General features: G+C 42.4%; 3 protein-coding genes across 6 annotated transcripts in view; 2 read left to right on the forward strand and 1 right to left on the reverse strand.

Annotated features, from left to right (window-relative positions):
• The window catches only part of APPL1 (adaptor protein, phosphotyrosine interacting with PH domain and leucine zipper 1), a 46783-nt gene extending 38956 nt beyond the window's left edge, over window positions 1–7827 (reverse strand). The window contains exons 1-2 of one of the 3 annotated variants that reach the window (XM_023201036.2): window positions 7636–7822; window positions 4845–4898 (exon numbers count right to left, since the gene is read on the reverse strand). In XM_023201036.2, the coding sequence (XP_023056804.1) occupies window positions 4845–4847 (3 nt within the window). In that variant the 5' untranslated portion in view covers window positions 4848–4898; window positions 7636–7822. Of the gene's footprint in view, window positions 1–4844; window positions 4899–6175; window positions 6243–7635 lie in introns of all 3 variants that reach the window. The other 2 variants (XM_023201030.3, XM_023201022.2) reach the window with 2 other exon arrangements.
• Window positions 7828–7928: 101 nt separating this feature from the next.
• HESX1 (HESX homeobox 1) overlaps window positions 7929–13116 on the forward strand; it is a 28606-nt gene continuing 23418 nt past the window's right edge. The window contains exons 1-2 of one of the 2 annotated variants that reach the window (XM_023201045.2): window positions 7929–8035; window positions 9154–9198. The gene's annotated coding sequence lies outside the window, so the exon portion shown is untranslated. Of the gene's footprint in view, window positions 8099–9153; window positions 9199–13116 lie in introns of both variants that reach the window. The other variant, XM_023201052.2, reaches the window with a different exon arrangement.
• Window positions 10543–11826, forward strand: LOC111534452 (cytochrome c-like). The gene has a single exon (XM_023201055.2). It carries the CDS (start codon window positions 10919–10921, stop codon window positions 11234–11236), a length of 318 nt encoding a protein of 105 aa, XP_023056823.1. The 5' UTR covers window positions 10543–10918; the 3' UTR covers window positions 11237–11826.

Genomic DNA, 13116 nt, shown 5'->3' on the forward strand with positions numbered 1-13116 from the left:
GAGGTATATTTTCAGAAACCAAAAATTCTATAAGACAAATCAACAGAAACATTCAAAGCTAAATTAACAGCATTCCATGTAGTATAAATATTTTGAATGTCTTACTTCAGGATAATTTTGTATGATTATTTATTTTATTCTATAGTTTTTTCTAGAAGAGGCCAAACCCCTCCCTGTACTAATCTAAAAATACCACAGTACACCCTCCCCAACATGGCCAACTCTTCAGCACATAAAATGCTAACTACGTTTTTCTGAATGCACAATTTGGGGGTTTTCCTTTCTTCTTCTTTATACATGTCTATATGGTTTGGCTTTTGTTTTGTTTTGTTTCATCATTTTTCTACTATGTACATTTAAAAATTATCTTCATTTTAGGCCGGGCATGGCAGCTCATGCCTGTAATCTCAGCACTTTGGGAGGCCGAGGCAGGCAGATCACAAGGTCAGGAGATTGAGACCATCCTGGCTAACACAGTGAAACCCCGTCTCTACTAAAAACACAAAAAATTAGCCAGGCTTGGTGGCACATGCCTGCAGTCACAGCTACTCAGGAGGCTGAGGCAAGAGAATAGCTTGAACTTGGGAGGCGAAGGTTATAGTGAGCCAAGATCACGCCACTGCACTTCAGCCTGGGCGACAGAGCAAGACTCTGTCTCAAAATAAAAAAAATTTTTTTTTTATTATCTTCATTTTAAGGGGGAAAGCTTATAAGTAAATGTTAAGAATGTCAGACCAGGCGCGGTGGCTCACGCCTGTAATCCCAGCACTTTGGGAGGCCCAGGCAGGTGGATCACGAGGTCAGCAGATCGAGACCATCCTGGCTAACATGGTGAAACCCCGTCTCTACTAAAAATACAAAAAAAATAGCCAGGAGTGGTGGTGGGCGCCTGTAGTCCCAGCTACTCAGGAGGCTGAGGCAGGTGAATGGCGTGAACCCGGGAGGCAGAGCTTGCAGTAAGCCGAGATCGCCCACTGCATTCCAGCCTGGGTGACAGAGCGAGACTCCTTCTCAAAAAAAATAAAAATAAAAATGTATCAAAGATAAGGAAGCTGAAGCTATCAAAGGCAAGGTAGACACACTCACATTACATCCCAAAGGCAGGGGAAGAATGAAAATACCAAGAACTATTGGAGATAACTGAAGCTTAAAATCTAAAAGATGACTTTGTTATTTATTCTAAAAATAATTTATGCCTCGGCCTTACATTTTTTTTTTGAGATGGAGTCTTGCTCTGCCGCCCAGGTTGGAAGTGCAATGGCACGATCTCGGCTCACTACAAGCTCCACCTCCCAGGTTCACGCCATTCTCCTGCCTCAGACTCCCAGTAGTGAGGACTTCAGGTGCCCGCCACCACGCCTGGCTAATTTTTTGCATTTTTTAGTAGAGACGGGGTTTCACCATGTTACCCAGGATGGTCTCGATCTCCTGACCTCGTGATCTGCCTGCCTTGGCCTCCCAAAGTGTTGGGATTACAGGCATGAGCCACAGCGCCCGGCCTATGCCTCAGCCTTAGAAAAATGTCGTGGTTGTTGTTGCTGTTGTTTGAGACAGGGTCTCACTCTTTCTCCCAGGCTGGAGTGAGTGACATGATCTCGGCTCACTGCAGCCTTGATCTCCCAGGCTCAAACAATCCTCCCACCTCAGCCTCCCAGGTAGCTGGGACTACAGACATGTGCCACCACGTCTGGCTACTTTTTTTCTATTTTTTTGTAGTGACAGGGTCTCACTATGTTACTCAGGCTGGTTTCAAACTGCTTGGCTCAAGCAATTCTCCTACCTCAGCCTCCCAAAGTGCTGGGATTACAGGTCAGGTGTCAGCTACTGCACATGGCCAGAAATTTTTTTCTCAAATCAACTTACTCCTTAGCTTCCTATTTTCAGAGGAGGAAGCTAGGTCAATATAGTATAAAGGAAGGGAAAAGACACAAAATCATTATACCAGTAAGTCCCTATTTTCAGTCTTCTACTTCCCCAGGCCTCAGAGATTTAGATTTGACAGAATCTTTTTCAAACACTCCACTACAATTCCCTATAGTGCTATTTTAAGATGTACAAAAGAAAGCATCAGGAAATCTTGTTTGGCTAGTGCCACTCTTAAGAAAAATCTGCCACTTCGTTTTATTTTGTTTTGTTTTTTTCTAAAAATGGGTAATTCCAATTCAAGGAGTTACATATATATGCAAAAACTTGTAGCATAATTAAATTTAAAAGCTCTTCTTAGCTCAAACAAAGTTGAAACAGATTCCCTATTTTACACTAACAATATCAACTTCAACACTGGATAATTACTGTTTGTTTAAAGTTAGTAGCTTAAAAAATAGAATCAATATGGTACCATTTCATTGAATCTATCATGGTATCCATTGTAAGATGCATCATTTTTATTTTTGTACTACTCAAACAAAACAATGCTGGCAATTAAGCTATGATTTAAGGTTTTATGTCTTGAATTTTTTACCTTATATTTATGGAAACAGACCTTCACACAGAATTTTATCATATACAGCTCTCATGTAACCATAGGAAATATAAGCATCATAAATTTATTTCTAAAACTTCATAGAGTTTGAATCTTATGAACCACTTTTCTTTTTTTTTTTTTTTTTTTTTGAGTCAGAGTCTCACTCTGTCGCCCAGGCTGAAGCACAGCGGCGCGATCTTGGCTCACTGCATGCTCTACCTCCCGGGTTCACGCCATTCTCCTGCCCCAGCCTACCATATGGCTGGGACTACAGGCGCCTGCCACCATGCCCAGCTAATTTTTTGTATTTTTAGTCGAGACTGGGTTTCATCGTGTTAGCCAGGATGGTCTGGATCTCCTGACCTCGTTATCTGCCCACCTTGGCCTCCCAAAGTGCTGGGATTACAGGCATGAGGCACCACGCCCGGCCCACGAACCACTTTTCAACTCAAGAGTCATCAATAACCATGTTTTCCTATACATTATCATTCTCTGTGCCATGAGGAGATAAGTATTTCTTAGAAGTACTCCATTTTTGTCCCTAATATTTTCTTCAAGCAAGTTTTGATGATGTCATTTGACATCTCACCAGGTGTCAAAGGAAGGTTTTTGGACAATAATCAGGACTGATATTCCTTTCTCAAATGGTGGCAAAATTGATTTGTTAGTTGAACACTGAGAGACTACACTTGGCCCGTATGCTACTAGGAGAAACAACCAAGTATGTACATTTGCAGGCAATGTGAAATACATTACTACTGCTACCTGGCTGATAACAATTGTTAACATACCATCAATGCTATGAGGAATCCCAATCAGAGACATTAAAATGTTGGGGGGGAAAGGCACATCTTATGAGTATTTCATATTATGCAAAGAAAGAAGATCCCATTTGGGATTGGGGTTTGTCTTCACTGTTCTCTCATAGATGAATCACTAAGATACATATCTATACATAAAATCAATTAAGTTTTTAAAGATCATTATCTGTTTTTAGTAATTAACAAGGTTTATTTTTATTTTCAAGGTTGATTTTAATTTTCAAAACAACATATAAATATGGACAAGGCATCTAGTATAAGCTTAAGATTTTCTGGCTTAATGGATGATCTTTTGCAGAACTGTGTGGTTTCGGCAAGGTAATTCCAAACATGCTTTTTGTCCCCCGCAGGTTCCAGGCAGTATCCTTAAAAGATGCTTCTTTGATCAGCTGGATTTTGGACTTGCAAATTCTCCCTAATTTAATACCTAGTTACTATAAATCAAAACTAAAAGAAGGATAACTGTAATTCAGGATAGTCTTCCATCACTCCCAGGTTCTTTTTGTTTGTTTGTTTTTTAGAGCCAAAGCCTTGTTCTGCTACCCAAGCTGGAGTGCAGGGGTGTGACCATAGCTCACTGCAGCCACAGACTCCTAGACTCAATCGATCCTCCTGCCCTAGCCTCCTGAATAGCTGGGACTACAGGCTCATGCCACCATGCCCAGCTAATTTTATTTTTGGTAGAGATGAGGTCTTGCTATTTTGCCCTAGGTGGTCCTGAACTCCCACACTCAAGTATTTACAAGCATGAGCCACTGTGCCAGGCCAAGACTCTAACTTTTTTACGTAGCAACTGGCAGGTCACTTTTGATTAGATCTAAATGATCTAAAAAACTTAAAAACTAATCAAATAAAAAACTTTTAGGGCCTGGTACAGTGGCTCACATCTGTAATCCCAGCACTAAGGCCAGGAGTTCAAGACTAGCCTGGCCAATATAGTGAGACCCTGTCTTTAAAAAAAAAAAATTTTTCTTTTTTAATTTTTTTTTTAAGACAGAGTCTCGCACTGTTGCCCGGGCTGGAGTGCAATGGAGCAATTTCATCTCACTGCAACCTCCGCCTCCCCAGTTCAAGCAATTCTCCTGCCTCAGCCTCCTGAGTAACTGGGATTACAGATGCCCACCACCACGCCCAGCTAATTTTTTGCATTTTTAGTAGAGACGGGGTTTCACTATGTTGGCCAGGCTAGTTTCAAACTCCTGACCTTGTGATCCACCTACCTAGGCCTCCCAAAGTGCTGGGATTACAGGCCTGAGCCACCACGCCCAGTCTTCTACAAAAGATTTTTAAATTAGTTGGGCTACTTAGGAGGCTGAGGCAGCAGAATCACTTGAACCCAGGGGGTGAAGACTACAGTGAGCCAAGATCATGCCACTGCACTCCAGCCTGGGTGACAAGAGCGAAACTCCATCTCCAAAAAAATAAAATAAAATAAAATAAAATAAGCTGAGCTTGGTAGCGTATGCCTAGGAGTTTAAGGTTTCTGAGCTATGGCTGAGCCACTGCAATCCAACCTATGTGACAGTGAGACTGTCTCAAAAAAAAAACAAAAAACTTACCATGAGCTTTAAAAGTCTTCATATTCTTTGCTGCTCTACTTCTTGGACTCTATTCTAAATAAAATAGTTCAAACTGAGAAGAAAATTTATGTTCCAAAGCATTAATCTCAGCCCTGTTTATAAAAGCAAAACTTTGGGAAAACTCGAAAAGTCCAGCAGTGGATGGTGGAATCAGTTAAGGAAGTGTGTGGTCTTCAAATTTTTTTATTTAGAATGTAAAAACATATGAAGACACTTAAGTTATAATGTTAAGCTAAAAGCAGGATAATCTCAATTCCATTGAAACATGTAGAAGAAAAAAAAAACCAGCAGAATAAAGAAACCAAACTGTTAACAGGTTTTTTGCTGGGTACCCAACAGGTAATTGTGTGTTATTCTTTTCTGGGCCTTCCAATTTTTCTGAAGCAAGCAACTATTATTTTTTTTAATCAGGGTCAAAAATTCAGGCACAACAGCTGAGGTTCAGAGAAGTTGAATGATTTGTCCTAAAGCAGAAGGTAGTAAGTGACAGTGATGACTAAAAATCTCCTCAACCCTAGATTCAAGGCTTTCCATTCTGCCACAGGTTCAACCTAAGAATCACCTCCAAGTATCTACACTTCCTAAATCCCCGTTGTCCCCATTAATTTTCCCAAGTAAATTTTACCTAGTTCAAATTTATTGCCTTTAAACATTGAAGGAGTATCAATGTGACTACTTCATTAAAAATTAGCTGGCACAGGCCAGGTGCTCATACCTGTAATCCCAGCACTTTGGGAGGCCAAAGTGGGCGGATCACCTGACGTCAGGAGTTCAAGGCCAGCCTGGCCAATATGGCGAAACCCCGTCTCTACTAAAAATACAAAAACTAGGTGGGCGTGGTGGCACGCGACTATAATCCCAGCTACTCAGAAGGCTGAGGCAGGAGAATCACTTGAACCTGGGAGGCAGAGGTTGCAGTGAGTCGAGATCACGCCATTAAACTCCAGCCTGGGCAACAAGAGCAAAGCCTTGTCTCAGAAAAAAAAAAGAAAAAGAAAAAAACTAGCTGGCACAGTGACACACGCCTGTATTCCCAGCTGCTAGGGAGGCTGAGGCAGGAGGATCACTTCAGGACAGGTGTTCCAGGACACAGTGCACTACGATAGTGTCTGTGAACAGCCATTGCTCTCCAGATTGGGAAACATAGAAGATCCCCATCTCAACAAACAAACACATATACTGTAAAACTGACACTAGTATGATGCATGCTTGTAAAAAAAAAAAAAAAAAAAAAAAAAAAAACCACAATTCTTAAGTTGTAAACTAATCTGTGCAAAAAGCTCAAGAAATTAGATGAGTCAAGATTTTACCTCTGCCTCACAAGTCATATCTAGGGCAGTATGCAATCCATTCTGGGCTGTTTATAGTCTTTATGGGCTATTAAAAAAAAAAAAAAGGCCAAGTAAGAGAAGAAAGGTAAGGCAACCTGTTGAATCTTACATAATAAAAAGTAAAATGACAAAGTACGCCTGACCAATTCCACAAACTTTTTGCAAATCATCTGAAACAAATACAGTTTATAACTTTACATGGAAAAATCATGAAGAAAAAAATTGAACCGGCTATATTGGCAGTCAAGATAAACCAAATGTGAGTTTCTCTTTTTGTCAGTATAGGCTAAGAGTGCATTAGCAGCAGGCAACTGGTCTGTGAAGATAACTTTCAGAATAAAAAAAAAACAAATCAATTCTACAATCAGAGCCCCATTTCAACTTGGCAATTAACACTGACACAAAATCCATGGCAGAAATGTCATCCAGGAAAAGGAAATCTAGACCTCTTCTGCTTTTCTTCTTTGGGGACCATGTTCAGCTGTAAAGACACACGAAATGGTGCAACTGCATTTCTAAATGAGCAATAATTCAGAAATGTTTCATTCTAAATAGTGTCCAACCAGCAACACCGTCTTAAACCGTTTAAATTATCGTGTAAAAAGGCTTAGAGATGAAGTTTTCCCTATGCAAGTTACAGCCCCTGCCAACGTTTTTAAAAATATAGCTGATTTCATTCTTCAGTACTTAAAACATATTAAATGGTTACATTTTCCAAAACTGTCTTAAGCAAGAGCAACCACACCAGCATCATTCCGACGCACAGAACACAGGGCTTTTATTTTGATGAGTTTATTAAGGCCAAGTCTGCAGGGAGCGGCGCAGCAGTCGAGGAGCGGCGAAGGCACCCGTCCATCCCTGGCCATACACAGCTCGAGTGACAGCGACCACAGTCACGGGCGGGGAAAGCGGTCTTGGGCTCCGGGACCCGTCACGGGCTTTGCCGTTAGGTCTCCACACACAACCTTACAGCCTCTCCCGAAGAAAAACGATCCATTTCCTTCCCTAGCTTGCTGAGCCTCGGAAATCATTAAATAAGACTACCGGGGTTTCTCTCCCTTCTGCATTTTCTCTGAAGAGGTTCTTGGGGAGAAAATTCCAGGATCGAGATTTAGCACCTCACATTACGGCGATAAAAACGGCGCCTTTCGTCAAATAAAAAGGAGACCCGCGAGCGTACGTGACCGCCCGGCCCACGAGCACCAGCGGCTCGGTCTCCGCCTGCGGCCCTCGGCCCAGCCGAGCAGGCCCACGCGGGCCTTGGGCGGCGGGCCCACCCTCCACAACCCGGGGAGCGGCCTGCGACGGGCGGTGACCCAGGGCGGCGGCGCCGGCGCCCACCTGGGCCGGGGCGGGCACCTGCGGGAGCGGCGGAGGTGCCAGACCTGGGGTCCGCCCGCTGGGCTCTCCCTCGTCGCCCACCAGCGCCCGCGCCTCACCTGCGGGCTGTCCTCCAGCGTCTCCTCGATGGGCAGTTTGTCGATCCCCGGCATCGTGGCGGAGGGAGGGCGGCGGCAGGAGACGCAGCGGCCGCCCACAGCTGCCCGCGCCGGCCCACCCGCCGCAGCTGACCCCGGCCCGCCCTCTCCGGCTGGCGCGGCCGCCGTCCCCGCCCGCACCGCCTTCAGACGCCGAGCGGCCGTGAGGGAAATCCCGCCCCCTCGGCCTCCCTGCCCCGCCTCCCGGCGCGTCCATTGGCTCCCGGGGACGCCCATCCGGTCTGCTGCGGTGGACTGGAGGTTCCCGTGCGGCGCGAGGCTCTCCCGTGAGCGCGGGCGTCGGAAGCGGCGGAGGTGGCAGTGGCTTCCCTGGGTTGGCCTTCCCTGCACGCGCGTGTTTGTATCTAAATCGCAGGAGACTGTCTCTTCCTCAGCTTGCTGGCGCGAGGAGCCGGAGCCTCGAGTTAGGGCCACACGGGGGAATTTGGGGCGGGTTGGCTTTTCCCGCAACATATTTTGTCAGAGACGTTGGAAAAAGCCCTACTGCTGGCGCCTTTTAGTTTCCTCAGATGATAATGTTCCCAACTCCGCTCGAAGCATCCAGTCTTAATCCCCTCCAGCAGAATGGTGCTAACTCAGATGTCTGAGATCCGCAGCTGTGTCAATAGGGCTTTCTGGCAAACTTGTGAACGTAGCTTCGAAATTATTTTTCTGGACACTTGAATATCAGTATATTCAGTTGAAAACGTGATTTTGTTGCCAGTTTAACAGTTCCTACCTGGCCTCCCAAGGTCAGTCCTTCAGGAAAATAACACTGGTTAATTATGATAGTAACTAATTGGCATTTCTGTTTCATCAAAAAGTTTTGGAAGCTTTAAATAGTTTTAGCCTCTAATTTTACAATAAAGTGAAGCTCAAAGTTGGGAATTTGACCGGATGAGGGCTACAAGCCCATCCTTTCCTCCTCCCTCTTCATCTTTCCCGGCCTCTCACCCTGGCTCGTTTATGTCTCTGTATAGTTGTAGGCTTTCATCATTATACAGAGAAAATAACAAAGTAGTGTCTTCTAAACATCTAGCCATTAATTCCACCAATCCATTCCATTTTCATTCAAGAAATACCCAGAGATGCTGGGTAAAGATTATTAGCTGCCTGGTTCCACAGATAACATGGGAACAAATCCAGAATAGTGGTAGCACAAATCCAAATACAGTAACAAATAGAAGTTATATATTTTAAACGAAAATAGTAGATTTTCCCATGATCTCTTGAAGGAAAGATAAAATTATATTTTTAAAGTTTTGTGGGGTAGACTTGCATTGTAGTTTTACGGAATTATTTTTAGTGTTACAATCTTTAGAAGTTCTCCCCTTAGATTGTTTATCAGTTAGTCTTGCTCTCTCGAAGAGTTCTTTAGTTTTTGAGGAAGTTGATTTGGAGGCAGTTCTTACAATGAGTTAAGGGTTCCCAGTGTGTTACAGGTTCTTTTTCCTTGATACCTTGTTTCTACTCTGCCAGCAAGAACACCATGCACCCCAGCTCTAAAGAAGGAAGACTTTCAAGGTAAGTGACCTTCCTGATTGAACTGAGTTAGATTTTAAATGGAGAAGAAAGTTGTGACAACTGTTAAGAATCAGGAGTGAGGAGTGTAAACAATGTATAAGGAAAAAAAAAAAAAAAAGGCCAGGCGCTGTGGCTCACGCCTGTAATCCCAGCACTTTGGGAGGCCGTGGCAGGTGGATCACCTGAGGTCAGGAGTTCAAGACCAGCCTGCCCAACATGGCGAAACCCACTCTCTACTAACAATACAAACATTAGCTGGGCGTGGTGGCGTGCCTGTAGTCCCAGCTACTCAAGGGCAGCTGAGGCTGGAGACTCAGTTGAAGCCAGGAGGCCCAGGGGCAGTGAGCCAAGATCACGCCACTGCACTCCGGCATCGGCGACAGAGCAAGACTCCGTCTCAAAAAAAAAAAAATTAACTTGGCCAAACCAAATAATTCAAATGAAAAATTCTATTAGGTATCTGAATTATCTGGGTGTGGTATTGTTAAGTTAAATGATTTCCTTCTTAGTATGTTATGTACATCTAAACTGTGTTTCTGTAAAGGATTCTCAAGAGGCCATTATATTATGGCAGAATGGCAAGAAATTCTTGCCAGACTCAGTTGGTTAAAAAATAAAATAGGCTGGACACGGTGGGGCTCACGCCTGTAATCCCAGCACTTTGGGAGGCTGAGGCAGGCGGATCACGAGGTCAAGAGATCAAGACCATCCTGGCCAATCTGGTGAAACCCCGTCTCTACCAAAAATACAAAAATTAGCTGGGCATGGTAGAACGCGCCTGTATTCCCAGCTCTTCGGAAGGCTGAGACAGGAGAATTGCTTTAACCTGGGAGGTGGAGGTTGCAGTGAGCCAAGACTGCACTCCAGCCTGGGCGACAGCGTGAGACTGCATCTCAAAAACAAAAAATAAATAAATAAAAATGAAAAAGTAAAAAACAAAAACAGCTTCACATTCATTTGGATGGAGAGGTAGGTTTAGTCAAATCTAGTTTTAACCTGTTTGTACTAGAATCCAGTTTGAGCCTTCCATTTGGATTCTCTAGCTTTAGGCCACTGTATACCCTGCTCATACAAAAATATGGTTGTATTTCCTATGTTAAAACATCTCCAAAGCTGCAGAATTCATAGTCATTTTTGATAACCAGTTTAATCAGCCTAAATTTTGTGCAGTTTACCAAACTCAGTTCATTTTAAGCCAGTTTTCTTTTATACAGGAAATGAGGCTTGTTCAGAGAATGCCTTAGGGGTTACTGGAGACTCATCTGTGGGTAGTAGAGTAAAAACTTTGGGCAACTGGTTAATTTTATGGAAGGCAAGTCAGGATTAAACAGCATCCACCAAAGATTTCTTTGAGACGTTTCACATCTATCCCTTGAGACATTTCACACGTATAATTTACAACAAAAGGACATACAGTCTTGTAAATAGAGTTGTTAATTATTAGTCTCCTAAAATTATATTTGGTCTTATAATTAGGTTTTTACATGATACTCCTTGAAGTTCTCGTCTGTGATCTGTAATAGGAAAGAATCCAATAACCCAAGTGATGCTGGTTCTTTACTTTTAAAAATTATCCCTTTAGGTCAGTGGTTTCCAAACTTCATGCACACATAAAAATCATCTGGGAAGGTTGTTAGAATACAGATTCCTGAGAGAGTTGGGATGTACGGCTTCGGAGCAGGAATCTTCATTGTGCCAGTGACTAAAAAGAGAATTAAATATGGGTGATGTTGAGAAAGGCAAGAAGATTTTTATTATGAAGTGTTCCCAGTGCCACACCATTGAAAAGGGAGGCAAGCACAAGACTGGGCCAAATCTCCATGGTCTCTTTGGGCGGAAGACAGGTCAGGCCACTGGTTACTCTTACACAGTCGCCAATAAGAACAAAGGCATCACCTGGGGAGAGGATACACTGATGGAGGATTTGGAGAATCCCAAGAAGTATATCCCTGGAACAAAAATGATCTTTGTTGGCATTAAGAAGAAGGAAGAAAGGGCAGACTTGATAGCTTATCTCAAAAAAGCTACTAATGAGTAATAGGCCACATTTTATTTATTACAAAACAAATGTCTCATGACTTTTTTATGTGTACCATACTTTAATATATCTCATACACCAGAATTCAGATCATGAGTGACTGACAGAATATTTTGTTGGGCAGTCCTGATTTAAAACTAAGACTGGCTTGTGGTTAAATGAATGTGTTCAGTTTTTGAATGTTAATAGTAATTCCAATTCGGTAAATGCTATCACTGTTTACCCCTTCTAAAGATATGATTAGACTTCGTTAGTAATGTTCAACTTTTCACAAAGATGGTGAGTGCCATCTTAAAGCTTACTGGAGATTGGTTTTATATTTAGATTTATATAACTGGTTTGTGAATATATTTAAATACTGGGGAAATTCCTTCACTGTCTCAGAACCAAGCAAGATTCACCTGTGTTTCGTGTTCATTTGCCTCTTAAAGGCAAGGGTTGAAGATAAATAAGGTAGCAATGTCTAGAGTTTTGGCCTTAACTATGCCAATCTAATTATAATTGCCTGTATTTAAAATGGTTCCTTTTACTTATTGAAAGGCATTTTAGTGTGGTTTATGTGTAATATTAAAGATTATTCAACACTTCTCACATCTTATAGATCTATAAGGTCACATGCTTTTAAAATAGTAGCAAGTTAAACTTCACTCTTGAATTCTTTACAATCTAAGTCAAACTAAGTTATAATTTAGGACTGTCTTTAAACAGCTATTCAGAAACTTATAAAACTGTAGAACTGTGTATTTGTGATTGGGAATGGTGCTTTTGCCAACTTAAAGGGATTAAAGTAGTGGAGATATACACAAATTTTAAAATTATATGTGATCACAAGACTAAAGATAATTAAAAAGAAAACTACACACTCACAAAAAAAAGGATACAGATTCCTGAGCCCTGCTGGAAGATTTTGGTGTAGTAAGTCAGAGTCAGGGCTGGGAATCTCTCCAGTTAAGTCTGAAGCGGGTAATCCACAAACCACATGAGGAAAAACTCTATCCAAGATGGAGAATAATCATTTCCCTTTCGTAGGTCACTTTGTATTTAAAATTTTTTAAAAAGAGTCAGGTGGGCACAGTAGCTCATGCATGTAATCCTAGTACTTTGGGAGGTCAAGGTGGGAGGATTGCTTAAGCTCTGGAGTTTGAGACTAGCCTGGGCAACACAGAGACACCATCTCTACAAAAAAAAAAAAAAAAACTGAAATTAAATTAAAATTTTAAAAAATAGTCCGAGCACAGTGGCTTATGCCTGTAATCCCAGCACTTTGGGAGGCTGAGGCGGTTGGACCACCTGAGGTCAGGAGTGTGAGACCAGGCTGGCCAACATAGTGAAACCCCGTCTCTACAAAAATTAGCCAGATGTGGTGGCAGGTTCCTGTAATCCCAGCTACTCGGGAGGCTGAGGCAGGAGAATCGCTTGAACCTGGGAGGCGGAGGTTGCAGTGAGCTGAGATCACACCACTGCACTCCAACCTGGGTGATAGAGAGACTCAGTCTAAAGAAAAAAAAAAAAATTAACAAAAAAATAAAGAGTCAAGCAAACATTTAGAAAAGGAATCCTGGGTTCCAGGTGAGGATAGTGAGAGGGACATCATTTCCAGGCTAACAAGCCTGGAAACCACCTACTCACAGATATCCTCTGAAAGACTCCATCATTTTAAAATTCTGGGAAATCCATACTCCTTTTAAAGAGTGTAATGTATAATGCAAAAAATTCTGGTTGTTACTAGTAAATCACTCCTTAGTAGGACTAACTTTAACAGATAATTCAATTATTTTCTTAATACCAGCTGAGATAAAGCAGATTCAGGAAATAGCAGATTTCAAGAAAATTTGGGAACTTGAGTCATTTAATCTATTTTAAAACATTAGCACTAGTAG

The sequence above is a fragment of the Piliocolobus tephrosceles genome, chromosome 2 (assembly GCF_002776525.5).
Source record: "Piliocolobus tephrosceles isolate RC106 chromosome 2, ASM277652v3, whole genome shotgun sequence".
NCBI lineage: Eukaryota > Metazoa > Chordata > Mammalia > Primates > Cercopithecidae > Piliocolobus > Piliocolobus tephrosceles.